Consider the following 19,450-nt stretch of genomic DNA (forward strand, 5'->3'; position numbering starts at 1 on the left):
CCGGCCGCTCACTGGCTGAGCGAGGGGCGGGAGCAACACCGAGGGTTGCGATCCCGTGGCTGGTCCCGGTCCGGTATGGGGGCGACACTGAGGGTTGTGATCCGTTGCCAGTCACGAAAAAAGACAAAAAGGAAAAAATATATATATATAAATATATAATATATAAATATATTTATATATATGTATAATATATATATATATATATATATATATATATATATCAATACATGTCCTATGATTAACAAATTATCATTTGTATTTTTGAAGGTTTTCTGGGAAATTGACTTATTCCAAAAAATGCTAAAAGAAGGGGAGGAAAGACAGGAAGAAAGGAACACGGATCCAGAGAGAGAGAATAGGTGTGGGTTGAGAAGGATAAGGAAAAGGCAAGAATTATATTGAGCTTTAAAGATAAGTAGGAACTGCATTTCAGAAAATGGGGAAAGTCCTGCCAGAAAAAGGTAGTGGTGTTTAGGATTAAAAGCAAAGAGGCAAGACTAAGCTTCTAATTAGTAAGTGAAATGGCCCAGCTAAGGCAACACTGTCCACATGGGCATGCATGGGCTCAAAAGGGAGATAGGACAGAACAGAGTTAAGGCTAGACTGAGAAGAAAGTTAACATGTTAAGTAGTTTGGGCAATTAGGTAATGGTGAGCCTCTGAAGATTTCTGAACTAACCATAGAAAGACTCTTTAAGAAGACCATTGGACAGTGAATATTCTCAATGTATATTAAGACTTTCTCACCTCTTCACCAATAACTCCCAAATCTAATTATCTAATCTTAACTTGCTCTATATCTTTATTTAGAGACCTTGCCATCACAGCAGACAAACTCAATGATCGACTGATAGAAAAGTGCTTGTCAGCTTGCCTTCAAAATCACTTCCCAAACTATAATTCCCTAACCTTCCCAGCTATTCTTACCTTGGCTTTACTTACCTTTTCTCCTTTCCTCCCTCCCTCGCTCCCTCTCTTCCTAAACACAGGCAATCACCAATTTCAAATGAATTTTTCTTTACAGTCTTCAGAATCTACCAGTTGAGCCATCTACCAACAATCCCCTATTTTAGGCTCTTGTTATTCAGTGTAGAGTAGATCAATATTCTCCTAATTGACAACCCCTTAGGCAATCTTTTTGTTGTCCAACTCATACTGCATACAATACCTCTTGGCACACATTCTCCAATACTCCACTTCCTGTGTCTTTATGTCTTCACTCAGGCTCTACCCTCTGCCTGGAATGGCCTGTCACCCCTTTCAGTCTGTGAAGTCCGTTAACTTTCTCACAATATCCAGCTCAAATCTGAGCCACCTTTCTCAGGCATTTAGCCATATTCTCACAGCTCTTGGTAAGTACCTTTATTACAGTAGGTATTACGTACTGTGCTTGTTTTGTGGCATTCTCACCTACTAGATCACTAGACACTAAGTCACTGTAAGGTAGAGAACATGTCCTGATTATCTTTGTATACCAGCATCCAGCACAACCATGTCCAGAGAAGTCAATACAAACATGTTTGCTGACTTAAAGAAATCAGACAATGTCTAAGTTCAAAGGAGAAAAGCTAGTCTCCTGGAAGCTCTCCCTATTCAATGCCCTACACAACCTCTTCATTCAATAAGGATTTTATTAAATCCTCCATTACCTATAAAACACACACAGGTCCTTAACAAGGCCTTTGGTGATCTGGGCCTATCTATAGCCTCAGCCTAATATATCACTCTCCTCCATGTATATTATTTTCAGGAAACTCTCAACTATCTGTAGTTCTCAGGACATAATCCTCTCTCACTCCTCTCTGCCTCTGTACTTGCTGTTTGTCTGCCTAAGAAACTCCTATGTATTATTTAACTTTTGGCTGGTTGCTATCTCTTTAGTTAAGCTGGCTTTGACTTCTTTCTTTCCTGGTCTCCCCAGATGCAAGCACACCTGCATCACCACACTCATCACTCTATGAGCACCACCGTTACCAAGCACTATTCTTAGCACATTACACAGATTACTCCTTTAAGGGAGGTATTCCTATTATTCCTATTTTCCTGGCAAAACTGAGGCAAACTTTGGTCTACTGCCTTTGACCGGCCGCACTGCGCTCAGCCAGTGAGCGCTGTGAGCGCACCGGTCATCCCTATATAGGATCTGAACCCGCGGCGGGAGCGCTGCTGTGCTCCCAGCGCTGCACCCTCCCAAGTGCGCCACGGGCTCGGCCTGGTCTACTGCCTTTGACCGGCCGCACTGCGCTCAGCCAGTGAGCGCTGTGAGCGCACCGGTCATCCCTATATAGGATCTGAACCCGCGGCGGGAGCGCTGCTGTGCTCCCAGCGCTGCACCCTCCCAAGTGCGCCACGGGCTCAGCCTGGTCTACTGCCTTTCTGGAGTGGGGAAGTCAGCAAACTTTTTCTGCAAAGGGTCAGACTGTAAATATTTTAGGTTTTGTGGGCTACTCAGTCTCTGTCACAACTACTCCACTCTGCTGTATTAGTGTAAAAGCATCCATAACATAGTAAAAGTTTATTTTACAAAAATAGGTGGCAGGCCAGATTTTGCCAGTAGGCCATAGTCTGCTCATCCTGGTTCCAGAGTCTCAATCAATATTCATCAAATTACACTGGATCTGACAATGATAAAAACCCAAACCTAATCCCTGTCTTCAGATGATTCCCTTACCTTATCCCAGAGTTGTCAGTAGTTGCAGCCTTTAAGGCATTACTTTGAAGGCAAATCCACAGTAGACACTTAATAATCACTTGTAGGATTGAACCGCATGGGATGAAAACAGGGCCCCGAGACTGATCTTCGTGCCAAGCTCCCACCCTCCCAAACTCTATCCTCAGGGGCTATCAAATCTTAACTAGATGTCCTTGTCCCCAGTACTGACTTCCCACAAATAAATAACCTTTACTTCTAAGAGGAACAACTATTTCAAGGCTTCATCATGTGTCTCCAATATTTATCTGTCTTTCATCTCAGTTTCTGATGTTATTGGTATAAAAACAAAATTACTTGAAAGCAGAAGGCAAATAGAAATAAGCTTCCACACTAAAGTGGGCCACAAGTTTTAACCTAAATAATGAAGACTTTCTGGTGTTCCACAATATTGTTCCACAGCAGTTATGAGCACTGCTACCTGGCATATAGTAGACCAGGAAATGTCTGTTGATGAATGAATGAATGAATGAATGAATTGAAAAGCTAAGGATCTAGATAATTGAGTTTGCTAAAGTACACACATTCTCCAAATTCCCTCAAGAATGCTTTAAAATCAGTAGAAATAAAAATAAAATAGATAATTTCTTAAAATTAAATACATAATAAAAAATAAAATTTTAGAAAGTAAAATAAAATCAATAGAATTCATAGGAATGCTGGAAACTTTCCAGCTATGAGTGGGGAAATAACCCATACCCTTACTTCCAGCAGACTCACCATCTTGAGTGTTTGGACTCAGGATTTGGGTTCGGAGATCCTCCAGGCTAATTCCCAAATACCTGCAGATCTCCTCAGGGCTATAGGGTTCAGAGTGAAGGGCATCCTCTATGACCAACAGCATTTCTTCCAGACTAACTCCTAGTTTGGTCTGTACCTCCTGCAGTCGCAGTATTCTATCCCATTGCAAATTTTTGTACTTAGCCAGGAGCTGCAAGTTTAAACCAAGATAATAGTTTTCATTTCAGAATTTGATATGTACTGTTTTAATTAGCCAAAGGTCATCTTTAAGCAGTTTTTTGTTTGTCTGTTTGTTTTCTTTTCTATTCAACCTATATAAATTTCTCACCATTGCTTGTAAATGAATACTGAATTCAGATGTTTGGAATTAAACATGCTTGTGTGACACTCACAGACTAGTTAAGTATTTGTTCTAGAAAAGAAAAAAAGATACACACTCAACTAATCCCACACTGATTTTTTTTTTTTTTTTTTCCTATCACCACTTTCCCTCAGGGTTATTTCTTTAAATAATTTCACTCTTTTATCCCTATTCAGTTCAGCCCTACTACATTCCTTTGTAAAGTCAAGAGAAAACTACTCAGATCTCATGTGATCTGGGTCCTGAGATGGACACTCTATGCCCAATTTCATTAGAGCACTTCCTGTTTACTACATGCCTCTTTGAAAATGGCTAATGAATTTAAGTATCTGGGCATTTGGAGTAAAGTCCCAGATTTTAAATGAAAACCTCATTGGTGACCTTATGAAAAACCACTTCATTACGTCTCTGGTAGTCGTAGAACTGTATGTTTCTCCACCTTCAAGAAAAAGAGTTTGGCTCCCAATTGTGTCCCGAGGCACTCCCTCAACATGATGGAGAAGGTTAAGTACAAACCAAATCTTTGTAACCAAGTCCACTCATGGAAACCCCAACCAACAATATGTTTCTTTCATTCTCCCCAAATCACTGACTACGGCTCCTTCAGAGAAGGTGAAAATCAAAACAGGAAAGCTTTCTCTCACCCCGAGGTCTATAAAATTCATTGCCTAGGTGTGAAGACAGCAGGGACAGATAGTTCAAAGAGCAAACAGAAGCAAGCAAGAGAAGGGAAAATTACTCTTCAAGGAAATGTGCATCTGATTTACTCTTCTATTATGCTGATGATTTGATTTCCTTTCTTTTCGACAGGAAGCAAGGTTTACCAAAAGATTATTATACTTCGGTTAGGGCCACTCACTTCTGAAGAATGTTAATAACAGAAGTTCTTATATTCATTAATCCTCTTTTTAAAATCTTGGCTCAGACATTTGAAAGGAGTTAATGATTATAAGACAGAACTGGGAAAAGAGACAATAGAATCAGATTTTTCTGTTCAATTATTTCACAGAACATGGTGCCGTTTTTAAAGCAAGGACATGAGCTAAGACCTTTCTTCCGACCTTGTTTGCTTAGCATATTTAGTTAGTGTTTATTAGTGATGCTGGGTTGATAGCTCCACAAATTGACCCACTCATTCATTCACTGAATTCATTCACTCATGTTTTATATTCTAATGTATTCCAAAAATAATTGGAGAAAACATGTAAAGACATAATACAAAAGAGTAATCATACAACATACTTGTTTTATATGGAAAAAGAGCTGAAGTCAACGATCTCGTGCAATGATGCTTTCTGGGAACACATACCCAGAATCCAACTGAGATAAGCAATGAAGCTAACAAAAGTAAGTGTTATAGGGTTTAAAATGTGCTTTTTATTTCTTATAATTTTCAACAACACTGTGAGATAGGTATCTGTTATTATTCAATTTAAGAGATGAAAGTAAGTGACTTGTCCAATGTCACCTAAGTGGTACATGACAGAGTTGGAAAGTGAATCCAGGTCCTACAATTCTTTCTTGCTTCCTCATCAAGGCCACATTCTCAATGAGGTGTAGATGACATCTATGTTGTGCTGCTCATATTAGTTCAAATCACCAGTCAAGTCTTAGAAATGCATTTCTAAACACAAACTAAGATTTTTGTTAGAGGTGAGTTTTTCAGTGATTTAAAAACACTTTGATAAGTGGGTTCCTTTGTGAAAAAAATGAAAAACGAAAAACATCAGAGAACTTCCCCCGAGTGATGAGAGTGGGCTCTTTCAAGAACCTTTCAGTCAACAATGATTGCCAAGTTCCCATCGCCATTTTCACTTGAACCCAGGTGTCCCAGGCACTTGATCCAAGAAAACTGGGACAGTGATATGTAAAGAGAAAGACTGTGAGGGTTGCTGCAGCCCACAACGTTATTTTCAAAGGCAGCCTCCCTGTGGCTTTTTTTCTTCAGACAGAGGCACTAACATACAGAAGTTCACATTCACCCCGGCAATATTCTAGTTTACTGCCAGCCCTATCGTCCACCTAGCCCTCAGCTGGAGGGTGCACACAGCCAATTTGGTGTGTGTTGCAATTACAGATCAGATCTATCACATGCCCTCAACAACAGCTGCATGGCCCATGACCCATTGGATTGCACTAGACTGAAGGAGTAAAATAGGAAAGCCACTTAAACCCTTTGAAATTTGGCTCAGGAAACAGAAAGATGACTTGCAGATGAGAGAAGTGGGTGGATAAGATAGCTGTTGCTCAAAGGCAGAACTTCATGAGGGAATTCATCACTTATGATCTGGTCACTGGCCCACTTCACATTGGTGAACCAGGGCTATGAGTCAGGGTTATGGGTAATTTCATCACAAGTTCCTAACTCATTAGCAGGGTGGGGAAATAAGAGAAAGCAGTTCTTTGTCAACATTCACCAGTTTCTTTTCCCCACAGCAAACATTAAGTACTCATATCAGATACACTTCTGGCAGGTTCCTGAGCTCTGTTCCATGCTGTGCAGACAAGAAAGCAGGCAATACACAGTCCTGGAAAGAGACACTAATAAATAGTGTTGGGACCCTGCTTAGGTTGGTTTTTTTCAGAAGCAGACCCTGAGACAAGAATGTGAGGGTAAAAATTTGGGGGAGGGTGAGAGCCCAAGAAACATTGGTAGAAGAGTGGAAAGTGAGACAGAAAGAGAAGCCAATGAGAGGCACTGATGTGGGCAGGTAAGGCTGGGCTTGCTGGGCCCTCTGGGACTTGTACGTATAAACTTCAGATATGTCCTATACAATGGCAAGAAAGCTGGGGTATTTACCCACTATCTCCAGTCATCATTGGTTGAGGCTTCTCTCAGAGGTATTAACTACTCAGCACTTCCAAGCTGTCTCAAATGCAAACAAAAATACTAAGCACTCTCCTACAGCCAGAAGAAGCTCTTCACTTGAGACTCACAGCTGGGGCTTCCAGTAAGAGGGGGTATGATAAAGAAAGTGCTAAGACTCAGGAGCCTGTCTGTCAGAATCCACCTCTCTTTGACTTTCTCATTGCATTCGGTAGTATTAACATATAAGCAGGAAAAGCATCAAATCTTCTCCTCACTGGGTCAGCAAAGGAAAATTTTTCTAATACCTTGTCTGAGTTACCTCTAAAAACAACAATTCATTCAAGTTTTCTACACAAGAAGAGAAACTGAGTTGTTGCTTCTGGTTATATAAATCACATGTGCTTACCGTAAAATTTTCAAACAACACATTTTTGCTCAAAGTACAAAAAAAAAAACTGAAATAAATAAATCATCTGTATCACCCCAATGAGCTAATCACCAACCATCATTTTGATAATCATCCTATCATATACTTCTTTACGTATACTGTATCAGCTCATTTCTGTTGCTTGTAACAGAATATCTGAAACTGGATAATTTATTTTTTAAAAAAGAAATTTATTTTTTACAGTTTTGAAACCTGGGAAGTCCAAGGTTGAGGGGGAACATCTGGTTAGGACCTTCTTTCTGCTGAGGACTCTGCAGAGTCTCGAGGCAGTATAGGGACTCATGTGGAGAGAGGCGAGTGCTTCTTCCTCTCCTTATAAAGCTGCTAGCGCCTCTCCTATGATAACCCATTCATCCCTTAATCCATTAATCCATGAATGGATTAATCGGCTCACAAGGGTAGAACCCTCATGATCCAATCACCTCCCAAAGGCCCACTTCTCAACACTGCCACATTGGAGATCCAGCTTCCACATGAGCTTTGGAGGGGACAAACATTCAGACCATAGCACATACCTACATATATACAGTTTGACACAAGTGGGATAATACATTGTGCTCTGGATCCCATTCATACCTAACTTCTAAGGCGTACAAGGGAAAGAGCATAGGCTAAAGCAGACCTGGACTCCTCCACTCACTTAAAACAAGTCATAACATACCTTGGCCTAAATTCTCTATATGTAAAATGGGACTCTTGATGGCTACTTTGCAAGATATTATGAAGATTAATAATAAAAACACCCAGCACCTTGTCTGGCCCAGAAGAGGACCTCTGAGAGGATCAAGTTTCCTTCCCTCCCCACACTCTCCTGCCTCTCTGGTTAGTTCTCTCCCACCTCACACCTTTTCGTATGCCTTCAACATCTACAGATATTTCCTATTCTAGAAGTCTCTATTCCTAAAGCAACCACTTTAGGAATTTTCATTTCTTCCTCCCTTTCACTATTCAACGACTAGAACCAGTGGCCATTCTCACTGCTTCCAGACCCTCAGTAACCACTCTAACTACTAAATAGGGCCTCCCAAAGATCCTTCCTTCTCTCGAAAAATCACTTCCAAAGCCATCAGTCTTTTCTCAGTCCTCTTAATCTTTAATGAATCTGTGGCTTCTGGCATTCTTTGGTATCCACATTCAAATTCTCTGTTGTATTGGCTTCTTTAGCATTGAATCTTCCTGGTTCCCCTCTCACCCGAATGGTCCTTATGCCATATCTTTCCATGATTCATTTTTCTCCTTTCCTTATTTAACAGAAGCTGTCTCTCAAGCTTATCCTTTGCCTTCTGATCTTCTAATCTTGTTACGTTCCTTTACTCAACAAAGTAAATTTAGCCCTTGGTTTTAACTATTATCTCAAAACAAATACCTCTGAAGGCTATAGCCCTAGCCATGAAATACATTCCAAATACCACTTATAAGAAAATTCCATGGGGGATTTTCATCACCTCCCACTTTCCAGTCACCTTCCATCTTACCTTCTCCAAACCTATCAGTGACAGTGCTCTACTTTCTGTCCATCATTTCAGCTTGAAACTGTAGCCCTTATCAACTCAATAGTTTTCCTTCATTCTGCACATCTGCACACGAGGGGTGTTTACTGAGTACCTACTACTTTCCAGGCCTCAGGCAGATGGCAGTGAATAAGGCACACATGGCTCTTGAACACATGGAGCTCACCGCCTACCAAAGGAGACAGATGTTAAATACAAGTTATACAGGGAAGAACTTAATCCAATTGTGATAAACTGCTATTATTGAAAAATACAGGACATAGTAAGAGCATATAAAAAAGCATTTATCCTAATGGGGGTAGGGAGGTGGTCAAGAAAAACTTCCTCAAAGTAATGACATGTATGCCAAAAAGAAAATAAAAACCCAATCATGGAGAACCTTGTACCCAACCCTTCACTAGGTTCAGCCATAGCTACTCTCATATCTCTCCCTTTTTATCCCATCCTCGTTGATGCTCTAAGACCCACTTCTCTTCAACCAAGGCAAAAGTTCCTGCTGCCAGATTAATATTTCTAAAATACCTTCCTATAACATTAATGGCTCCCCACTGCTTCCAAGAATACAGCTAGTTGACTCAGCACAGCACTGAAGGGCTTGCCACAATCTGGTTCCACTAAACACATCACCCTTATTCTGCAATATGTATGTCCTCTACCATGAAGTCTGAAATCACCATTCTTTGAATATTCCATGCTGAAGTCTTGGTAGAGTATGCTATACTGAATCAACAGCCTGAGTAAAATTGGCCACATTCTTGGGTATTTGGTTTTTCTCTGCTCAGATTCAAGGAAACTGCCAAATCTGTGAGAATATTATTGCCAGCTTCCCCTCACGTTCTATCACCAGAGAATAAGTTCCATATCAATCACTAAGTGGACAGGAGCTGAAAAATTGGGAGAGTGATGGTCCTGACCAGACAGAGCCTATAAAGAATCACCATAAATTTTCCTTTTAAAGTCAAAGGATCACATGAAACTCTCTCCTTCATGCTTCACATGCTGCCACAAGGAGCTCAGGGTATGCAGAAAGTAACAGTATAATTTTTCTTCCCTACTTGACTTCCCATAATACTTATTATCAGCATAACACATTTTATCCCTCAATATAATCAAGGGATACACTCTTTTGTAGACACAAAACATTTCCGGAAAAGTTTAAACCACTAAATATGTGTAAAATATAAAAATTTGTGCCCATTAAAAATCCTTGGCCACTCTGTTAATTCAAGAACATTAAAATGTGCTTCACTTAAAAGAATCATTTATGCAAGTAATAATTATAAATCTCTAGGGAGTTTGCTTTGAAATGTTTTCAATTTTAGTTCAAATGCTCTACAAATTAGTTAAAAGACTGACTTTTAATGAATCTGCATCAATTAGATTTTGAAAGCTGCTGGAGAAAGAGAGACAGACAGAGAGACAGAGAGAAAAACTTAAGAAGAGGAGAAATTGTCAACATTAAAGCAAAACAAAAAAAACCCCTCTTTATTAGTTTAGTGTACTTCCCTGTGCTAATTAGATACGAAAGTACTCATTTTCAAAAAAGGATCTCGGAAGGATAGGAGGAGAGGAAAAATAAGTGTTATTCATTACAACTTTGCATGTGGAACTCTATCTAATCAGTCATATTTTCAAAACTCTCCTGATTAACCATTCTTCACTGATTCTTCATTATTATTGTCTGAAAACAAAAAGGCTGTCCAGATTGAGACAAGCTTTTTTTACTTTATATATGGTGTGATATTATGATGTGTATATTTCGGTTTTGTGTCCTCAGTTCCTGGGTTGTTGTAACCCTCCCCCACCTTTCTGTCTTGGAGTTGGCCATAAAGAAATTCTCTGACCTGTCTTGCTTGACTGTAGGTCAGAAGACTCTCATTTCAGGAGGGGCCCTACCTCATACCCAGGAAGAAGGAATGCTGCACAGAGAGGCCAAGAAGAATCTGAACAAACAGGCCTTTTTGGGTTTCCCTACCCAGTCTGAGTTAGATCATACCCTTTTTATCCAATCACATTTCTACACGGTTGTCCGTGCTTCAGTCATGCCTACATAATAAAGTTTCCATAAAAACCCAAGATCACAGAGTTCAGAGAGCTTCCAGATAGCTTGAACATGTGGAATTTCCTGAAGGGTGGTGCGCCTAGGGATGGCATGCATGCTCCACGCCCCTTCTCCAAACCTTTCCCTATGCATCCCTTTATCTGAATCCTTTGTAATATTCTTTAAAATATATGGGTAAATGTAAGTAAGTGTTTCTCTGAGTTCTGGGACTGCTCAGCAAATCATTTGAACCCAAGGAGGGGATGGTGGGGACCCCCATTTATAGCCAGTCAGTCAGAAGTTTCAGACTCCTGGGCTTGTGACTGACATCTGAAGTGGGGGGCAGTCTTGGGGAATGAGCCCTTAACTTGTGGGATCTCACACTGTCTCCAGGTAGATAGTGTCAGAACTGATTTGAATTAGAGAATAACCAGCTGGTGTCTGCTGGAGAACTGCTTGCTTGCTGGTGGGGAGAAACACTCATACATTTGGTCACAGAAGTCTTCTGTGTTAATGACTGTTACTGAGTAAGAGCAAAGGAAAAACAGTTTCTCTGTATGTGTTTTCCCACTCACATGAGAGTTTATTTCCTTAATGAGACCATTTTCAAACAAAAATTATATTCATTTACATGTTGCCAAAAATGGAAGAATGAAACCATACTGAAAGGAAAATAAGTTTAGCAGAATCCCAGCCTATATTCCTAAGCAAAAGCGTATTCCTAACATCAACAGCTCTGGGTACAGCCCTCATCAGCAGTTTTATCTTCATGTCCCTTTTGTACAGAATCTTGGATTATAGTAATTCATAGCAACATGATTTAGAAAACATTCTCCATCTTGATGAAATCTTTCCCTTTTCTTTATTCCATCCACATCTTAAGAGAGAGAAAAATTCAGAGTATTTAAAACAATGTGTTTTATTTACGTCAATTGGGAGGAGTATGTGGCAAAAGCTAAATTCAGATGCCAATTTTGCTGACCAAAGTACCTCTAAAATGCACATGAATTTGTACAGTTAAATTCACAAGAAATCCTCAAGAATAGCAGGTTCTGGGGTGCAGTAAGATCATCAGCTACTACCGATTCCATAAGAGATGCCGTTTTCCAGTTAACTCTCAAAAGACATTTCCCACGTCCTGATAACTTTTACCACTGATATTCGGTACCACAATATTGTTCCTCATTTTCTTCTTGCATCTTTGGGAGAGAGCAGTCACAACATGAACATGTCTCATACTTGTTTCCTCTCACTTGTGGATTTGGTAGAGGATATCTCATTTCATGATAAAACACTGAAACAATGTTGTGTATGTTTGAGGGCTCCTTCGGAAGGCAACACTTACTCATCAACCTCAAGATAAAAAGTCAAGAGTAAGCTCTCAAACAAATAAGACACTAATTTCTTCCATCTCCTGAAAGAGGAATTGTGTCCCAAAGGAAAGAAAAGCTCATTGAACCCTTGATATTGAAAAGTCTACTGCACTACTTCTTCTACACGTATGCACTGATCAGATACCGTGAAGAGTTTAATGTTAAAACATTTCTTTTACATAAGTTTTAGCAATTATCTCAATAAGTAAATTCCAAATTTAAAATATTTATGTATAACTCTCAAATTTTCCAGAAACAAAAACTTTAATTTTTCTGGCTTACCAACTTCATAACTTCAGGAAGTGGAAGTAAGAGGAGAAGTGTTAAGTTAGTCACAAGGGATAACTACACACAGGATGTAGGCCAGTGCTGGGCACACAATAGGCACTTCTAAAAAAGAATGTGAAACACTGAGCAAGATAAATGGGACAGAGCAGGTGAGACAGGGAGTAGTCATTCGTTTATTCAACAAATGTTTATCCCATGCCTATTTCAGCCTAAGCACTACATCAAGCATTAGAGATAAAAGAGTTAAACAAGATGGACACAGTCTCAGCTCTCATGTAAAACTGAATCTGAAAGAGGAGACAGACATTAAACAAATGGTTGTGGTAAATACCAGAACTGAGAAATCCAAGTATCATAAAGTATAAAGAGGGCCCTACCTTAGACTAGGATAAGGAAGGCTTCCTCAAGAGACATTTGGACTGAGACTTCAAAGAGGGCATGTGCAAAGTCCCTGAGATGAGAATGAGCCTCGGGCTAGAGTGTAATGAGAGCGGGGGATGCTAAGAGATGAAGGGGTACACAGGCCTCAGATCTTGTGGCTGTCTGGGTGGTGATAAGTACTTTTTACTCTATTCCAATGAAAAGGGAAGCTTTTGAAAGGTGTTAAGCAAGAACATTACCTGATCAGATTTAAACTTCTAAGCCATCATTCTAACTGCTATCTGAAGAACGAGTGGGATAGAGACGTGTGGATATAAGGAACAGTGAGAGGGCTAATGTAATAGTCAGTAAGTGAGGATGGGACCAATGACAGAATAAAAGGCTTGTGAGAAGAAGATTGAGCTCAATTTTAGCATGCTCAGTTTGATAGGTCTATGATTCATTCAAGTAGAGATGTTCAATAAGGTGTTAGATATATAGGTCGAGAGCTCAGCAAAGAAGCCCTGACTTGAAGACCTTCATTAGGAATTCTTCAGCATAGAGATGGAACTCCAGCCTGTGAGACAGCATGAGATCAACAGAGGAAAGGCCACAAGAAAGAAAAGGGCAAGGCCCTGAAGAACTCCAACATTTAAAGGTCTGTTGGAGGAAGATGAATTCCACCACCCCTTTACCCCAGAGGAAGAAAAAAGCTAAAACAAAAAAACAAAAAGAAATGGGAAAAAAAAAAAAAAAAAAGGGGAAAAAAAAAAAAAAAAAGGGGAAAAAAAAAAAAAAAAAGGGGAAAAAAAAAAAAAAAAAGGGGAAAAAAAAAAAAAAAAAGGGGAAAAAAAAAAAAAAAAAGGGGAAAAAAAAAAAAAAAAAGGGGAAAAAAAAAAAAAAAAAGGGGAAAAAAAAAAAAAAAAAGGGGAAAAAAAAAAAAAAAAAGGGGAAAAAAAAAAAAAAAAAGGGGAAAAAAAAAAAAAAAAAGAAATGGGAAAAAAAAAAAAAAAACAGGAAGGGAATGTTTCAAGAAGGAGAGATTGGTTAACCTTGTTAAAAGATAAGGGGGTAACAACGAGGAATAAGATGAAGACTCAAAAGTGTCTACTGTATTTACCAATAAAAAAAATCTTCAGTAGCCTAAAAAAGAGCAAATTCAGTATTGTGGAGAAGGCAGAAGTGAGAGTTTAGTAGATTAAGTAATGAGAGGGAGGTAAAGAAGTAAAGATAACATATAGAGCAGTTTTTGAGAAATTTAGCTGTAAAGAGAACAAGAGAGTAAAAATAGAAATAGTAGTTGGAAAGAGGTGTGAGGTCTAGGGTAGACTTTTTTAAAAGCAAAATACTAGAATAGGTGAAGTCTGACAGGAAGGATTAAGTAAAGAGATAGAGGTGAGAGACAGGCTAAAGGTAGAGAGAGTTCCCTGCCACACACGGAAGGGCTGGCTTTGATAGGAGCTGCAGGTACAGGAAGCATCATACATTGTGGCAGAAAGCCAAAGCTTTCTAACATGAAATACAGAAAAAGATCACTTTTGGAAGTTAGTCAGGCTGAGTCAGGTAATGAGAGTTTGAGAGGAGTAAAGAAGGTCTGAAATTATTACTATTGAGAAAACAGACTTCAGGTTGTGTTTAGGACCTGGTAAAGGTTGGTGATCATAAATCTTAGGTGATATCCATCTATCCATCAGGAGATCAAAGTAAGAATAAAAGAAAGTACAGTGGGGCTCCTGACCCAGAATTCATTCCCCAGGCACAAGCCTCAGTTCTTCCACCTTTCCAGTCATATTATGTGCCATTCTGGATCCTCCCTAAAATGTCACTTCTGTGTGACTTTTGGAGCACCTGATTACTTGCTACCTGATCACATACTAACCATTTTCTATTTGGTATCTCCCTAACTTTAACTCTCTACTAGATATAGTTTGGATATATTTGACCCCCAAAGCTCACGTTGAAATCTGATCCCTAATGTGCAATGTTGGGAGGTGTTCGGATCATGGGGTGGATCCCTCATGAAGAGATTCATGCCCTCTTGCCCTATGATCTCCTTGCACCTACTGGCTGCCTGCCACTTTCAGCCATGAGTAGAAGCAGCCTGAGACCTGTACCAGATGCAGCTGTCCCAGAATCATGAGCCCAATAAACCTCTTTTCTTTATAATTACCCAGTCTCAGGTATTGTTATAGCAACACAAAAACAAACTAATACACTACTCTACTCTCTACTCCGATGTCCTGTACCCAGCTGCTGGGTGTACAACAGCTGCTCAATGAATACTTCCTAAATAATTTAAGGTTTAACTGGCAAGGGTCTTCTTAAACTGTGGAACAAAGAGTTGCCAAGACTCCCGTCTGGTTTGTGTTTCCCTGGTAGACATATAAAAATTTTCTTTCTGGGAACAGGGGTGTTGTACCAAGCCTATATTTTTGAAGTGACCAGTGATAGGCCAGTACAAAAACTGCATCTGAGAGCACCAGGATGGATGGGGGTGCCATCATTTTTGTTGAGGAAACAAGACCAGCTGTGGTCACTTCCAACAATTGCCCCTATCTCTCCCTCTCCACACATAAGCCTAACCCATGGCCTGTGCTACACAGATATAATCTGTCCCTTTCTCCCCAGTGCTACCCCAAAAGACTCAACTATGAAGTTCACATTGCATCCAAAGAGCTAGAGGTCAGAAGGCACACTTGGTGTTATCTGTCTCCCAAGTTTGGAATAATATTGCTCTGTACCCAAAGAACTTCACTTAGAATATTGCTGCAGTCAGAATGTTGCCCTAAAGTTTGGGGAAAGAGATAAAATAGGCAACAAGAAAAAAAATCTATTTCAAGTTTTACTGGTCTATCAAATTCATACCTTTGCAGCCAGCCGACACTCCATCACCCTGATATTGAAATGGGAAGTCGCTGCCTTATTCATTTCCACACAACTGTTGGCAATGACAAACGCTGCTCCACTTGGGAGTTTCACATCAGTTGCCCTCAGAGGATTAAATTCTATCAATTTGGCCTATTGGAGGAAAAATAATGATGATACATAATTTATTCAAATTCAGAAAATGCTCAAGCATTTATGCATTTATTAACCTTAATAAAGTCTTTTCTCAAAAGTGCATTCATTCATTCAAATATTATTTATTGACTTCCAAGCATTGGACTAGACACTGGATACAACAGTGAACAAAACAGACACTGTTCCTGCTCTTAGCGGGCCTACAATTTAGTGGGAAAGACAGTCAATTAGACAGACAAATATATTTTAAACTGTAAATATTATAAGAGTGGCAAAGCACAGGCTTCTGTATAGATACAGAGTTGAAACACATAATCAGATATAGCCTAACATATAGGCTCCACTCCTTTCAAATCTAAACTGAGTCCTAAAGGATGAGCAACACTAGGGCAGATAGAGGGTTTCTTTCCTCAAATAGTATGTCAAGAAGAAGGAAGAGCTTATGCAAGTCCAGAAGTGACAAACAACATGGGGTATTAATGAAGCTATGGGTATTGAAATTTGTCTAGAGCATGGAGTTTGAGGTGTGAGAGTTAGGATACGGGAGTAAAGCAGGGGTCAGATGGTGAAGTGCTTTGCAAACCCAAAGAACTTGAACTCTCTTCAGATTCTATAGCTCACTTATTGTCCTAATGAACATCAGGACTCTTGCCCTCCCGTCTGCTTATTAAATCTCATCTAAAATACCCTGAGCATTTTCTTAGTATTTAACCAAATTCCCTCATGGCTCGTGTCTTTGGTTGTGGAAATCAACAAGAAATAGTAAGAAGGAATCCAGGTACTCTTGGAAAATATCCAAGCCTGTAGGAATCTTATGAAAAACTAAGAAAAGGTTTTATAGAAATGTCTGCTTCCTTTTTAGAAATGGGCAACTTACAGGCAACAACCAAAACCTCAGCTCGACTCTGAAGGAGTTGATAGCCAAGGAGAAGTGGCATCCGGCTAAGGAATTCATTCCTGGCTTACTGTCAACATTCTTTTTCCCACCACTGAAGCCCCAAAAATGTTGACAGAGAAAAATGATACCAAAGAGTAAATTATAAAAAGAGAGGCTGTGAATATATGTGGTAAGAGAACTAACATTTAGGTTCAAAACCAACATGAGATTATGAAAATGCCATGAGATGAAGTGATTTGGGACAGGAACAGGAAAGGAGGTTGCAATAACTAGGGAATTGAGAAATCTCATCTTAACAGTGAAGAGAAATAAAAGAAGAGAGAAAAAAAAGAAAAAACTAGACACATGAGAAAAATAGACCTGAAGTATGATTCTGGAAGCTTAAGGGAGAAGCAATCAACATGAAATGGAGTAGGGTAAGTGGTGACAGCCTTGAGTTATGAAGCAGTTGGGAAATAATATCCTACAATTGAGACTAAAAGAATAGGCTGCCTATAACCGAGCATGCTATGAATCTCAAGACCTTCCTCTCAAGGTGAATTCTCCCTAACTGGTATTTTCAAATAACTCAACACCACCTACAGTTCCTTCTTCTGCAAGAAATGATATGGACTGGTCCATGCCTCCTCCTTCAGTGCCAATATAACGCTCGCTCTTGGCACAGATCTCTGCAAGTTCCACCTGGAAAAGTAAAAATCAATTTGTACTGTTAGTACAGTCACAGTCTATTTTTCATTCATTTCTTACTCCAAGCATGACAAATAGTTTTGAATTCCAGTGCCAACTCTGATCAATTAACAGTACTTGCAGCTGCCTGGAGCACTGCATTAACAAGGGCTCCAGACTGCCATTGAGCCCAGTAGGAAAGCAAACCAAGACCAATTAACAATGTCTTCTGTGGGTATGGAATGAGATATTGACTATGCATGCTATGTTTCTGCTATCCCTAAAAGACTCCATACAGAAAGTGGTTTCTCCCATCTTTCTATTTACTCCACCCCTCTCTAGACTGGTATCACTGAAAATCTCATAAGGGCACTCATTTATTTCTGTCTCAGCTTCCTTTGTCTCCCAACAGTAGTCTATTCCATAGTTTACACAGCCAAAGTGGACTTATCCACTTTTATTTTCCTGTCCAAAGTAATGCTGTCTCTCTGGCATGAACTAGTGTCACCTCACCAGACACAGCTTCCTCCAACCAAGATGAAAAGGCACAACAGATGAATGCAGTTCTAATCCAAACTGAGAATCTTAAAATAACTGGTAAAAAATCTTCAGTGGATTCCTATGGACTAAGAAATAAATACAAACTCCTCAACCCAGCATTTCAAAGCCTTACAAAACCTGGGACCAATTTGAATATGAAATTGTATTATCTACCACTCTTTTCCAGTTAGACTTGTCTTCTTACCATCTCACATGTTTATGCAACCTGGTATTACTTCATCTTCTCTCCTATATAAATTCTATGCTGCTCAATATCCTGCCTATTGGCTTACCTACTATGGGCAAATCCCTGGGCTGGCCACTCAAATCTTCTCCCATCATGAAGTGTTCCTCAAACATTGTTCCCACTGTGGTGTCCCCTTTCTCTGAACTCCTACAACACTTATAGTTAGTATCACCTATTTATTCATAGCCAACCTTTTCCTTCTAAGACTTGATTCAGGCTCTTATTTCTCATCTGTTTTACTAGAAGATGTTCCTAGAATAATCATTCTAAAACACTGATAACAATCATCTCTTACCTATTTGTGCTGCCAGTGCCTTAATGCTCATACTTCTCAGCATTGTACACAAGGTCTTTAATGATTTAACCCTTGCTCACTTCTCCAGTCTGCTCTCCCACCATTACTCCTGTAAATCCTAAGCTCCAGCCATAAAGAATACTGAACAAATACTGTTCTTCATCACTCCCTAGGTTCTTTCACCTCATAGTGCCTTTATAAGTATGATTTTCTGTTCTCTTTACTTAATACTCCTTTCTCCAGCATCCCTCACTAGTCAATATATGAAGTGTTACCTACCCTGGAACACACACTAACACCCAAATGCACACACACCACATAACCCCTCCTCTGCACTCCCTATTTGTAATTCTATTATCACTTACTGAACCACGCTTTAAGTGTGGCTTTACTTGTCTCTTTGTTCACCAGTCTATGAGAGCCTGTGCAGCACCTAGACTAGAGTCCCTTAACTAATATGAGCTAAATCACAATGTTTATTATTGTTCTTTAATTGTGCCTGTTCCCATCTATCTTCCCAGAAAATTGAGTGCTGTGAGAGATAGCATGGCATCTATTTTCTGTTATAACTCTGACATATCTAGATAAAGTGAAAATGTTAATGACTCCTCTGATTTTTCTCTACCTCAAGGATCTCTATTTTTCTCTCCCTGCAATCCTTCTGCATTCTAATTTAAATGCCTGAGTTCTTTACTGGGGCTATTTTCAAATTCTTCACTAAATTGGCAAAGAATCTATCTATTAGATAGAACCCAGCCAGGAAAAAGAAACTATTCATGAAATAGCACCAAGGTAAGTCCAAAAGAGACTGAAGTAGACTTGTTTGTTTTGTGATGTGGCTGATGACCAGACTCTCTAACTTACAGACACTTTGGAGTGCTCTAAGGAAAAAAAAAAAAAATAGATCTGCTTTAATTTTTAAAAAAAAGAATGAGGCTATTATTTCTTCTGTATATCTCTAACTCAAAGAGATGTAACTCAAAGAAATCAGGAACTTTTGCATTTTTTACTTCAAGACAAGTTGGCTGAGGACAATGACAGCCAGTTACCAAAATGAGCACAGCAGATGCAATAACCCTGATGGTTCAGCTGTAAAGTTCCAGTAATACAGGAAAGAAAAAAAGGAGTTCAAACATTAAAAT

The 19,450-nt window shown here is 39.4% G+C and overlaps 1 protein-coding gene across 4 annotated transcripts in view; it reads right to left on the bottom strand.

The window, feature by feature from the left end:
- The window catches only part of GALK2 (galactokinase 2), a 151,548-nt gene that overhangs the window by 39,024 nt on the left and 93,074 nt on the right, over positions 1-19,450 (bottom strand). For all 4 annotated transcript variants that reach the window (XM_008570432.1, XM_008570433.1, XM_008570434.1 and 1 more), the window contains exons 6-8: positions 17,143-17,241; positions 15,507-15,659; positions 3,430-3,640 (exon numbers count right to left, since the gene is read on the bottom strand). In XM_008570432.1, coding sequence (XP_008568654.1) covers positions 3,430-3,640; positions 15,507-15,659; positions 17,143-17,241 — 463 coding nt within the window. The remainder of the gene's footprint in view (positions 1-3,429; positions 3,641-15,506; positions 15,660-17,142; positions 17,242-19,450) is intronic.

Source organism: Galeopterus variegatus, unplaced genomic scaffold (assembly GCF_000696425.1).
Source record: "Galeopterus variegatus unplaced genomic scaffold, G_variegatus-3.0.2 Scaffold602, whole genome shotgun sequence".
Lineage (NCBI taxonomy): Eukaryota > Metazoa > Chordata > Mammalia > Dermoptera > Cynocephalidae > Galeopterus > Galeopterus variegatus.